Below are 12,562 nucleotides of genomic sequence, written 5' to 3'. Positions count from 1 at the left end.
CCTGTTGCCCTATTTTCACCTGTAAAGCAGGACTGCGGTAGGCGGAGGTTTACCCTGGTGCAGGTGTGCAGCGGTCAGTGGAAGGATATGGCAGTGTCTCTGTGAGTTTCCCATTACGTCGTTGCACACTTGGTGTTTGCTTGGGAGTTTAGGGGTTTTTTGCTGTAAAAAGAAGTTTTCTTCCCACGCACGATGGACGCTAATGTTTTTGTCACTTTTTATAGAATCAAACTCAAAGTAAGGTCAGTACTTCCACGCTGCACGCTCATACTCTCTCCCACAATCGATATGTGATCCATTGTTGATCTGCACACAGCTGTTGTCACTAACGTCGCACTCGCTTACGTCACTGTCGTGAGACATTCTCGCAAAAAATCACGGTTTTAGTAACGCAGTAACGCAGCGTTCCTACGGGAAAGTAACGGTAATCTAATTACCGTTTTTGCAATAGTAATCCTTTACTTTACTCGTTACTCGAAAAAAGTAATCAGATTACAGTAGCGCGTTACAAGTAACGCGTTACTGCCCATCTCTGGTGGTGACCATGGTGGCCATTTAGAAGTCGGCCATCTTGGATTCAACTTTTGTTTTTTCAATAGGAAGAGGGCCATGTGACACATCAAATTTAGTGGTAATGTCACAAGAAAAACAATGGTGTGCTTGGTTTCAACGTAACTTTATTCTTTCGTGAGTTATTTACAAGTTTCTCCTTGTTCACAGCCATGTCGAAGAGGTTAACATCCCTTCGGCGGATATTAGCTACTCACAAATGGAACCCTTACAAACTCCAGCTACTGCAGCATCTCAACGAGGATGACCCAGATCGGCGCACAGAATTTGCAGAATGGGCAAAACAAAACTTGGAACAGGACCCTCAGTTCACGCAGCAGATTTTGTTCAGTGATGAGGCAAACTTTTATGTGAACGGTGAAGTTAACAAACAAAACCACCACTATTGGTCTGACACTAACCCACATTGGATGGATCCCTCCAAGACTGTTGGCACAACAAAAGTGATGGTTTGGTGTGGTATATGGGGTACAACGATAGTGGGTCCATTCTTCATCAATGGAAACCTCAAGGCCACTGCATATTTGAAATTGCTACATGATGATGTGTTTCCTTCTTTGTGCACTGAAGCTGGCACGTTCCCTGAGTTTTTCCAGTAAGATGGTGCACCACCACATTATGGGTGCAGGTCCGAGCATTCCTAGATGAACAGTTTCCTGGAAAGTGGATTGGTCGTCGTGGGCCAGTTGAATGGCCCCCAAGGTCTCCCGATCTGACCCCCTTAGACTTTTATCTTTGGGGTCATCTGATGGCAACTGTCTATGGTGTGAAGATACGAGATGTGCAGCACCTGAAACTACGGATACTGGATGCCTGTGCTGGCATTTCTCCTGCAGTGTTGCTATCAGTGTGTGAAGAGTGGGAGAAGAGGGTTGCATTGACAGTCCAACACAATGGGCAGCACATTGAACACATTTTATAAGTGGTCAGAAACTTGTAAATAACTCATGAAAGAATAAAGTTACGTTGAAACCAAGCACACCATTGTTTTTCTTGTGACATTACCAATAAGTTTGATGTGCCACATGGCCCTCTTCCTATTGAAAAAACCAAAGTTGTATCCAAGATGGCCGACTTCTAAATGGCCACCATGGTCACCACCCATCTTGAGGAGTTTGCCCCCTCACATATACTAATGTGCCACAAACAGGATTTTACTGCTGTGTATCCATATGAATGGCCCACCCTGTATATTCAGGAGTGGAGTCACCGTCACTGTGTATGTGTGTGTGTGTGTGTGTGTGTGTGTATAAAATTTACATTTCTGTCAGTTACCATCAGCTCTTCCACTTGTCTGTCTGTGGGCTACGGCCTGCCTGCTGTTGTCGTTCTTCTCTTGTTATATCTTATTCAGCTCTGCCATTGTCCGCTTCCCCAACACACACATGGATAAAGATGTCTTAACTGACCTAAGGTGTGGATAGATGCTCTACTTAGTCACCTGATGTGTAGATTGGTCACTTACTTGACCCCCCAATAGCTTTAACAAGGTAAGTTTGTAGTGGAGGACATCCAGACATTGTTTTGTCTGTGTAGTTAATGCTTACATTGAGAGATCGAAAGATCTGCTGTCCTGCTGATGATCACAGCCAGGAGCACTCCACTCTGCTTCATGTACTCTGTTTGCATGTATGTGTACATAAACATACATGCTGACTGTATGTATGCAATAGGAAGCATACATGCATGTGACATCCATAGACTACAATCAATTGTTTTTATTCTCTATTTGATTCAGTAATACACAAAAAATATTTAAATAATGGAAACTGCCAGCATTTACTCGAGCATTCAGTAGAATACCATTAATGAAAAATTGTAAATATTTTTGTCACTGTGTCTGGAAATGGTTCCCAAGGTTCTCATTTTTGTAATGTTTGTATTTTAGGTTATTTATTGGCTTTTTAATCTTTCGTTCTGATTACTTTTGTAATCTGGGTTCTGTTTCTACCCCAAGTCTATTGTGTCAGTTTAATATAGCGTCTGCAGTGCCTTTTTGTCTTTTGCTTTTTATACACTGTTGTCTGTTGCGCCTTGTATTTGTTTTCCATCCGTTGTCTCACTATTCTTGATTGGTTTCAGCTGTTCTTGTTTCCTAGGTGCTTTCACTTCTCATAACTGCCCTCTTGTATGCATACAGTCTTCCACTCAGTGTTTGTCTCAGCATCGACCTTAAACTCTGGATTCTGTTTTTCCTCTTGCTTTGTGGAGTTTTGCATTTCATGGTGTTTCGGTAAACCTAGCAAAAGGTGCATCTTGTGTTAACACCAGCGTGTTTCAGAGTCCTCCATTGGGTAATAATTCCATGCTTCATGAGGCTACACTAAGGACCAGTAACCAAGCCTTGTCATGGCTGCCTGGTCCACAAACTTACAACCAAGCAGTCAAATCTCATCGTGATTATCTGGTTTGCAAACCAGCAACTCAGCATCCAAGTACCCAAGCTATGTCAACCTCCAGCACCTAACTTAACAGCTGATGCTGAGCCTGGAGGATTTCTCATCTCAGCTTCTCCTCCTCTTCTGGGTCAACCCCTGAACTGTCCCTGTGCTCTGCCCACACTAACTGGCTCCTGTAAGTGTCTGTCTGCCATCTATAATCCAGTTTTGAGATCCTTCCCAGACGCCTTAATGCCCACTCACATCCTGGGCCATCTGACCTCGGGAAATCACATGATAGGGTGGGGCCAGGATTTCACAATGAGCTCACCCGAAACCCTGGCTGATTGTGACCTACACCCGTTTCCACACCTTGGCTCATGTGATTAGGTGGAGGATCATCAGGGGGTCCATCCATCCATCCATTCGCTTCCGCTTATCCTTTTCAGGGTCGCGGGGGCCGCTGGAGCCCATCCCAGCTGTCATAGGGCAAGAGGCAGGGTACACCCTGGACAGGTCGCCAGTCTGTCGCAGGGCCAACACACAGGGACAGACAACCATTCGCACTCACATTCATTCGCACATTCACACCTAGTGACAATTTGGATTATCCAATTAACCTATCCCCACAAGCTGCATGTCTTTGGACGGTGGGAAGAAGCCAGAGTACCCGGAGGGAACCCACGCAAGGGGGTCTTTGGGGGGAAACTCCCACTGGGTTTGAATCTGGGACTTTCCACCATTTGACCCTAGAACTGAAGAAGCTTCTCGGATGAGAGGTGAAACGTCTCCAAGCAACCTAAAGAAATCCAGACGCTTTTCTTTCCAAGCTCCTTAGACTCTCTCCGCTTTGCTCTACCTCTGGGTCGAGTAGAAATCGTTTTCTTCTACTATTATTAGTTTCCCCAAAATAGCAAAACATTTCACAGCACCACACACCCACCTCCATGCTATATCACCCCTTAGAGGTAGGGTGAGCATTAGGTTACATTTTGACCACAAGCATCTTCAGTCTTCCCATCAGAGCCAAGTGCTTCCTCAGAGGGATCATCTGATTGGTTCCTCTTTCTACTATTGTCAGATCTTAATCATAGACAGTATAAAGAAACCATCTGTGATAAGAGAAACTGCACATTCATTGGCTAATAATCCCAATTTATTCCACGTAGAATTACTATAATTTTTAGAATAAATTCTATATCACCTGAATGTAACAACAGAACCTATAAGCTTATCAATAAAGTGTTTGCAGAAGTGACAGCGAAAAGAAGCTAAGGGAAGTTTTTCATACACTTTGATACAACCGAAAGTCATTTTGCGGCTGCCAGGTTTGCCTGGTCATGGCTGTTACAAAGAATCCAAGTTTAAGGCACCCTTAAGACCCATAGGTTACAGCCATCTTTTATGCTCTCTGTGTTGTTTACCTTATAATACATAAAGCACATTGAGACAACTGTTACTGTGAATTGTTGATTTAAAAAACCCTGAACAGATCATTTTCAAATCAAAACTCTTAAAATTGTGGTCTCACAGTACCTCTGTCACAGTTTTGTTCCCTTCAGGACAAGCAAGGCAAGCAGCGCTTGCCCAGTAAAATCTAAAAATAGACAATTAAAACAACAAAGTCAAAGTGATCTCTCTCCGTTTAAGGCACCGTGTCATTAAGCTTCTTGCTTGTTTTCAACCATCATAAATCCAATGCTGCCATCTTGTAGCACAATTGGCCATTGTCACTGAAAGCATGCTTGCCTTGGTGTACAAAAGGCCCCGTAGTTATGGTTTTATTCTGTTCAGTTGTTAGTTCACCTGTAGTTTTTAGAGTGGCCAGTAGAGGTCACCCCACCGCTTTGTATGAGAGACTATGTCCAGGGAGAAACGTGGGCAAAGCACCTGAGCTTTTCTGCTCCAGATTACCGGCAGAGAATTGGTTATTCCTTGAGAAGTGTGCGTTGATGAGCAACAGACCACACACACACACACACACACACACACACACACACACACACACACACACACATGCCCACGCACCAAAACCTGTATGCAATACCTGCTCCTCTGACAATCCCTGTTACCTTCAACTGTGTGAAGTCAATACAAGAGTCTGCACTATCCTCGGTGTCTTCATTGTCTCCCTTCTGAACATTCATCCGGGCCTTGAGCAGTGTTCTGGCCGACACTCCAGGGAGTGGTAGCTGCAAACCTGAACAAGCACCTTACAGTCCTTCCAGTACAAGCTATCTCCCCAACATTAATGGTCCTTCGAGCCAGATGTAAGCTGCTTCTACCCTAACAAGATGGATGATATTCAGAACTTCTCAGCTCTTGGTGCGCACCCACGGCTTAATGTACGTCGTCCCCTCCGCAATGAAGCTTATGAGACTGACTTCCCCGGGCTTGGTGCAGGTTACCCGGAGGAAAGTGAGACAGGAGGCGACAACCGTTCTTTCCACCATCCTCCATCTGATCCCTCTGATGACAGCTCACATGGCCATGTCACACCATTGAGAGCAGAGTTAGAAGATATACAGCGTGAAAGGTTCCTGTTCCAGCAGTCGCATGACGAGATGAGAGCCGGGCTGGCTAATTTCCAGGCCCTTCATGCTAGTTTGCTGCAGCTGCTGGACCGTGCAGAGAGTCTGCAGCTCAGTCCACCGCCCAGAGCCCCTGCTGTTCATCTCCAGCCACCCCCTGCTGAAGAGGAAGAGGACTGGCCTCCACCACCTCCTCCTGTTCAAGGAGGAGTCTGTCTCCAGCCAGGGTCCAGTGGCGGACCGCATCGATACGATGATGAAAGAGCTCCAGGATCTGAAGAGGGAGTCTATTGTTGCACAGGAGAGTCAGATCATCCCCCCACATGAATCTAGGCCAGGGTTCACTTCTCCTCAGCCAAGGATCACCTACCCTCCAGCGCCGCCTCCGAGAGCACACCCCCCTCCATTGCAACCACTGCCAGCTCCACCCCCGTCCTCATCTACTCCTTTCTTGACCTACAGGGGGCCTCGTCCAAGCATTCCCAAGCTCTCACGCTGTGATCCTGGGGAATTTGCTCGTCTAAAGATGGCGCTAGAGAACTTATTGCCCCCGGAGAGTTCAGAGCTCTTCAGGTACCAAGTCTTGTTAGATCACCTACACCTGGAGGAAGCAAAGTTGATAGCGGACGCTTACCTCCATTCTGCCACGCCCTTCAGTGACACTATGAACGCTCTTAACGACAGGCTTGGGCAGCCCCACCAGCTTGCCCTGAGAAGAATTGCTGCTGTCATGGACTCACCTGACATCCGCCGAGGAGATGCAGCCGCATTTGAGCGATTCTCTCTCCACATCCAGTCGCTCGTGGGCATGCTGAAGACTTTAGGCCCTGATGGGGAGGTCGAACTCCAGTGTGGCTCCCATGTGGCTCGACTCCTTCCTTCAGAGCAAAGAGCTGATTTCCGTCGGTGCATGTACAACCATTCTGGTCAGGCTTACACCCTGGATGACCTGGCTACCTGGTTAAAGTACGAATCCTGGTGTCAGGACTATGACGGCTTGCCCACTCCAGCGATCACCAGAGAGAAGCCTGATGTCAGACCAAGCAGACGCTCTGTTGCGGTTCTTCACAGTGCAGAGAGCTCACCCAGGTCACTAGGTACCACTCCAAACAAAGCTAGGCAGCAACCCTACTGCGCCTTTTGCGATAACCGTGCCCATCACCTGAATCAGTGTCAGGAGGTCATCAAGCTGAGTCGCGAACAGCTCACAGACTGGATAAAGACTAACAAGAGGTGCTGGCGTTGCGCACGCTCCCATCAGGCAGCACAGTGTACCCTCAAGAAACCCTGCAGCCTGTGTCAGGGTCGTCATCTACAGGTCCTTCACGACGTGAATTCGAAGTCCTTGAAGCCACATGGCCCAGTGTCTGCTCCCCCACGAGAAGGTGAGAATCCTACGGGCATCCTGTACCTCGATCGTCCTACAGAGAGCGGCCAAGTCCTGTTAAAGGTTGTCCCAGTCATCCTTCACCATAATGGCAAGACTTTGAGCACTCACGCAGTTTTGGATGATGGGTCAGAGAGGACTATGCTGCTACCCACCGCTGCCCAGAAGCTTGACCTTCAAGGCATCCCAGAGACACTTCCATTGCGCACTATCAGGCAAGATGTGCAAACTCTGCATGGATCATGTGTCTCATTTGAGATCTCCCCTGGTGGCAAACCTAAGCTGAAGTACAAAGTCCGCAACGCCTTCACCGCCACCCGTATTGACCTAGCCGAGCACAGCTACCCAGTGGAGTCCTTGCAGCGGAAGTACAGACACCTCCGAGGCCTGCCTCTCCAGTCCTTCAAGAAGGTCAAACCTCTCCTTCTTATTGGCAGTGACCACCCACAGCTCATCACTCCAACTGAAGCTGTCCGTCTTGGTCCACCGGGTGGTCCTGCTGCTATGCGCACCAGGTTAGGGTGGACACTACAGGGTCCCTCCAGCCTTATAGGTTCCTCTTCGTTGCCACACAAGTGCCTCTTCACGACCGCCCTTCCTCCCCAGGTGAGTGAGCTACTCAAACATGTAGAGAAGTTATGGCAGGTAGATGTTGTCCCGGTGCCAGAAGGCAAGGTGGTTACCCGTTCAAGAGAAGATAACTATGCAGTTAGCCTGCTAGAGCAGAAGACAGTTCGTGTAGATGTCGAGGGCATCCAACGCTATGCCACCCCCCTCCTTCGCCGCGAGAACATGCCACACCTTAAAGCTAGCCCTAACGCTGTCGTTCCCAGTTTGAGAAGTGTGGAGAGAAGGCTCCAGAAAGATCCAGAACGAGCTAAGATCTACCGGGCGGAGATAGAGAAGTTGGTCCAGGCCGGTTCGGTGGTTAAGGTGTCCCCCTCTGAGGTTGCTCAAGCAGATGAGTCATGGTACATCCCTCACCACCTTGTTAGCCACAATGGCAAAGATCGCCTTGTGTTTAACTGTTCGTTCCAGTTCCAAAGCCAAGCCCTCAACGAACATCTTCTACCTGGGCCTACCCTGAGCTCATCGCTCCTTGGTGTCCTCCTTCGCTTTCGAGAGCATGCCGTAGCCATTAGTGGTGACATTAAAGGTATGTTCCACCAGATTTGCCTTCTTCCCGAGGATCGTTCCCTCCTGCGGTTTGTGTGGCGGGATCTGCACCCCGAGGAACCGGTGGCCATTTATGAATGGCAGGTCCTCCCCTTCGGTACAACCTGCAGCCCATGCTGTGCAACCTTTGCTCTGCAGCGCCACGCCAGGGACCACACAGAAGGAGATGATCCGCTACGTCACTCTGTGGGACAGTGCTTCTATGTTGATAACCTTCTCCAGAGCGTGCCGACCCCTGAAGAAGCCCGGGACCTAGTGGACAGGCTAAGAGCCCTCCTGTCTTCTGCTGGATTTGTCCTTCGCCAGTGGGCCAGTAATGAACCCAGCACCATTGGCCACCTACCTGAAGACCTCAGATCCACAAGTGCAGAACTTTGGCTCACTCAAGACAAATCAGACACCTCTGAGCCAACTCTGGGCCTTAGCTGGCACTTCCCCACGGACACCTTGGGTTACAGACACCGCAAAATCAGTTATGGCGCCCCCACTATGCGGAATATTTATAAGGTTCTCGCAAGCCAATACGACCCACTTGGCTTTATCCTACCGTACACCACCCGAGCCAAGATGCTGGTGAGGCGCCTTTGGGATCAACAGAGGGGATGGGATGACCCGCAGCTTCCGCCAGAACTACTCCAGCAGTGGAAAACCTGGGAAGAGGAATTGCCGTTCCTTGCACAAGTCCTGCTTCCTCGCCCGTATCTCCCAAAGCACATCACGGAGTCAGTTAGTGAGAGAGAGATTCACATATTCTGTGATGCGTCAGAGCAGGCTTATGGCGCAGTGGCCTACATGAGAACAGTGACAGGTGATGGCAGCTCACATCTAGCCTTCCTGATGGCTCGCTCCCGTGTTGCCCCTAAACGCATTCTCTCCATGCCTAGACTTGAGCTGTGTGGTGCCCTCTCCGGAGCTCATCTTTCCCGTCTCCTTAGAAATGAGCTCACTCTGGACATAAAGAGGATAGTGCTGTGGTCTGACTCCACAACTGTACTCACCTGGTTGAGGTCCCAGTCATGCCACTTCAAGGTCTTCGTCGGCACCCGCGTGGCTGAGATCCAGGAATTAACTCACTCGCACACCTGGCGCTATGTGGATTCAGCCCAGAACCCCGCAGATGATATAACCCGTGGGAAGTCCCTTCCTGAGCTGACCAGACCCAATAGATGGAGTCAAGGGCCTCCTTTCCTGCTCCTAGGTCCAGAACAGTGGCCTCCAGAGCCAAGTGGCACCCTGGCTGAGCCTCCAGGCCCATCTGAGCTCCGTAAAGAGACCTTTTGTGGATTTTCTACCACCTTCGACCCCGCCACCTCGAACTTCAGCAAATATGACACCTGGACACAGCTGCTGGAAGCTGCTATTACGCAGTTGCATGGGGCGGCCAAAGGCGGTGGAACTTCATCGGCTTATGACTATGTTCGAGCAGAGATGAACGTCCTGAGAGAAGCTCAACAGGAGAGCTTCCCTGAGGAGTATCGACTTCTTAAGCAGGGGAAATCCATCAGTCGCAGCAGTCGTCTCCTCGCACTATCCCCTGAGTTCGACCACGAGAATGAGGTCATCCGTGTAGGTGGACGTCTTCGCTGCTCTGAAGATCTCGCATTTACCAGCTCCCATCCTTTAGTTTTGGATCCGACACATCCAGTCACCCGCCTGTTCATCCAGGACGTCGACAGTCGCCTGCGCCATCCAGGGCCAGAGAGGGTCTTCGCGGAGATTCGGCGCACTCATTGGATCCTGAGAGGCCGGGAAGCAGTTAGGCGTTTTCAAAGGACCTGTTTTGAGTTCCGCAGATGGAGAGCCCGACCAACTGTTCCCAAGATGGCGGACCTGCCAGTTGCGCGCCTCCGCCTTTACAAACCTGCCTTTTATTCGACAGGCGTGGACTGTTTTGGACCCTTTGTGGTCAAAATCGGGCGCCGTGTGGAGAAGAGGTGGGGCATCATCTTTAAGTGCCTAACTATCAGAGCGGTCCACCTTGATGTCCTAACCTCCATCGATACAGATGCCTTCCTAATGGCACTTCGACGTTTCATTGCCAGGAGAGGAACTCCAGCTGAGCTGTACTCAGACCAAGGGACCAACTTCCGTGGGGGAGAAAGGGAACTCCAAGCAGCTTTTGCAGCCATGACCTCTGACCTGCAGAAGCTCCTGGCTCCCCATAAGATCGTCTTCCACTTCAATCCACCAGCGGCTCCTCATTTCGGGGGAGTGTGGGAGCAGGAGATTAGGTCTGTCAAGACGGCACTCTACACTACAGTAGGATCCCAACCCCTTCAAGAAGAGGTCCTCCACACGGTCCTTGTGGAGGTGGAGGGCATCTTGAACTCCAAACCACTAGGTTATGTCCTGTCTGACATCAGTGATCCTGATCCAGTGACCCCCAACTGCTTTCTGATGGGGCGGCCTGACGGAGCACTTCCTCAAGTGGCTTATCCCAGAGAAGAGCTCCTGAGTCGCCGGAGGTGGAAGCACTCCCAGGTGCTGGCTGACCACTTCTGGTCTCGATTCGTCCGGCTGTACCTTCCAAGCCTGCAGCTTCAGCAGAAATGGCGGTCATCCCCCGCAGATGTCACAGAAGGTTTGGTGGTGATGACCGTAGATCCTCAGCTGCCTCGTGCTTCCTGGCTCGTGGGCTGCATCTCCAAAGTCCACCCCAGTCCCGACGGGCACATCAGGTCTGCTGACATCAAGGTGAAGGACCGGACCTTCACCCGACCTGTGGCGAGGCTGGTGGTGCTGCCTGCCCTCCCGGACGAAGACAAAGGACAATCACCGTGACTTTGTTTGTAAAATTGCCTTTTGTTGTGAGCAAATGTACTTCATACATTTGGGGGCGGCTGTACAAAAGGCCCCGTAGTTATGGTTTTATTCTGTTCAGTTGTTAGTTCACCTGTAGTTTTTAGAGTGGCCAGTAGAGGTCACCCCACCGCTTTGTATGAGAGACTATGTCCAGGGAGAAACGTGGGCAAAGCACCTGAGCTTTTCTGCTCCAGATTACCGGCAGAGAATTGGTTATTCCTTGAGAAGTGTGCGTTAATGAGCAACGTAAGTTGGTGATGTGTGAGGATGTGATAATAAGATGTGTTTGGGACTGTAACCAAGGTTAGGGGGGAAATGACTATGTTTCTGTCTGTGCCGCTAGCGGGTGCTAAGCTAAGCTAAGCTAAGCTAACTTTCCTGCCGTGTGGTTGGGTATGGCTGTGTACCTGGTTAGCTCTCTCAGTGGGTCTATGCGTGAGTCGTGGGTAATATATGGCCTATGGTATTAAAGGGGATGTTAGTTTATTTCCCGCCTGTGTTTATGTTGATGTACTCTGGAGATATTGTTGTGAACACTTTAGTAATGTAGTATTTTCTTTCTGTTCCTTTCAGAGACCACACACACACACACACACACACACACACACACACACACACACACACACACACACACACACACACACACACACACATGCCCACGCACCAAAACCTGTATGCAATATCTGCTCCTCTGACAATCCCTGTTACCTTCAACTGTGTGAAGTCAATACAAGAGTCTGCACTATCCTCGGTGTCTTCATTGTCTCCCTTCTGAACATTCATCCGGGCCTTGAGCAGTGTTCTGGCTGACACTCCAGGGAGTGGTAGCTGCAAACCTGAACTAGCACCTTACAGTCCTTCCAGTACAAGCTATCTCCCCAACACTGATATTGCACTTCTTTTTCAGAACCAATTAAATCTGCATAAAATTGCATTTTAAATTACTTTTGAATATTACTTTAAATACTTGGATTTAAAGTTCTGCTAAAAGTTTCAATAAAAACATCAGTATTGCTGAACTGTGACATATTTTGGGTGCTGTATATTTTTTGCATACAAGTGTAACAGAATAGTTTTGGTGTTTTGTCTTTTTTAATTTGAGTACGAACTTTTACAAAAAGCAGCAAGATGTTAAAAAACAGCTTTATTGATTATAAAAATAGATTCTATCAGATTTATATCGGTATTGGCAGATATCCAAATTTATGCTGTTGGACATAAAAAGGTGGTATCGTGCCATCTCCAGTTTTATCCCAAAGCTTTGACATTAAGGGTTTAGAACTCCAATATGTCTATACTGTCTAGAAAATACTAATGGGAAAAATAGAGTTTTCTTCAGGATATAAATGGCATCCTTAAAGGCAGAATTTAGAATATGAATGAAAATGTTACATTGACTATAACTGACTACATTTTAAATGATGCTATGCATAAGAAAATGTAGTATTTCTGCTATGAGTTTATTAGCAGGCCACACAGGTGCTCGCAGTGATTTCTCTCTTCCTTTGTTCTGCTCTTTCCCCCTCTCTGGTCTTTGTCCTGGTTATGGTGTGACGGCCTGTCAGGAGATGCTGCTGAGGGGACAGAGAGTCGACAAAATCAGCACAGATCAGACCTGATCCCCTCACATGCACACACGGCCAGGCACAGCAGTGTGCTGACCAGTGAGCGGTGAAGAGGCCCAGTATTGGTGTCCCACCTTATCTTCATCAGACCTC

General features: G+C 48.6%; 1 protein-coding gene across 1 annotated transcript; it reads left to right on the top strand.

The window, feature by feature from the left end:
• The first annotated feature begins 9,816 nt into the window (after window positions 1–9,816).
• On the top strand, window positions 9,817–11,871 carry LOC145422519 (uncharacterized). The gene is made up of 2 exons (XM_080293992.1): window positions 9,817–11,090; window positions 11,418–11,871. The coding sequence occupies exon 1, from the start codon at window positions 9,864–9,866 to the stop codon at window positions 10,821–10,823; it is 960 nt and encodes a 319-aa protein (XP_080150118.1). The 5' UTR covers window positions 9,817–9,863; the 3' UTR covers window positions 10,824–11,090; window positions 11,418–11,871.
• The last annotated feature ends 691 nt before the right edge of the window (window positions 11,872–12,562 follow it).

Source organism: Astatotilapia calliptera, chromosome 19 (assembly GCF_964374335.1).
Source record: "Astatotilapia calliptera chromosome 19, fAstCal68.1, whole genome shotgun sequence".
Classification (NCBI taxonomy): Eukaryota; Metazoa; Chordata; class Actinopteri; order Cichliformes; family Cichlidae; genus Astatotilapia; species Astatotilapia calliptera.
The sequence above is the reverse complement of the archived record's forward strand: the minus strand, read 5'-3'. Positions and strand labels throughout refer to the sequence as shown.

What these genes read in the sequence shown, in the direction of transcription:
- LOC145422519 (XM_080293992.1), top strand. Translation starts at nt 9,864, where the DNA reads ATGGCGGACCTGCCAGTTGCGCGCCTCCGCCTTTACAAACCTGCCTTT.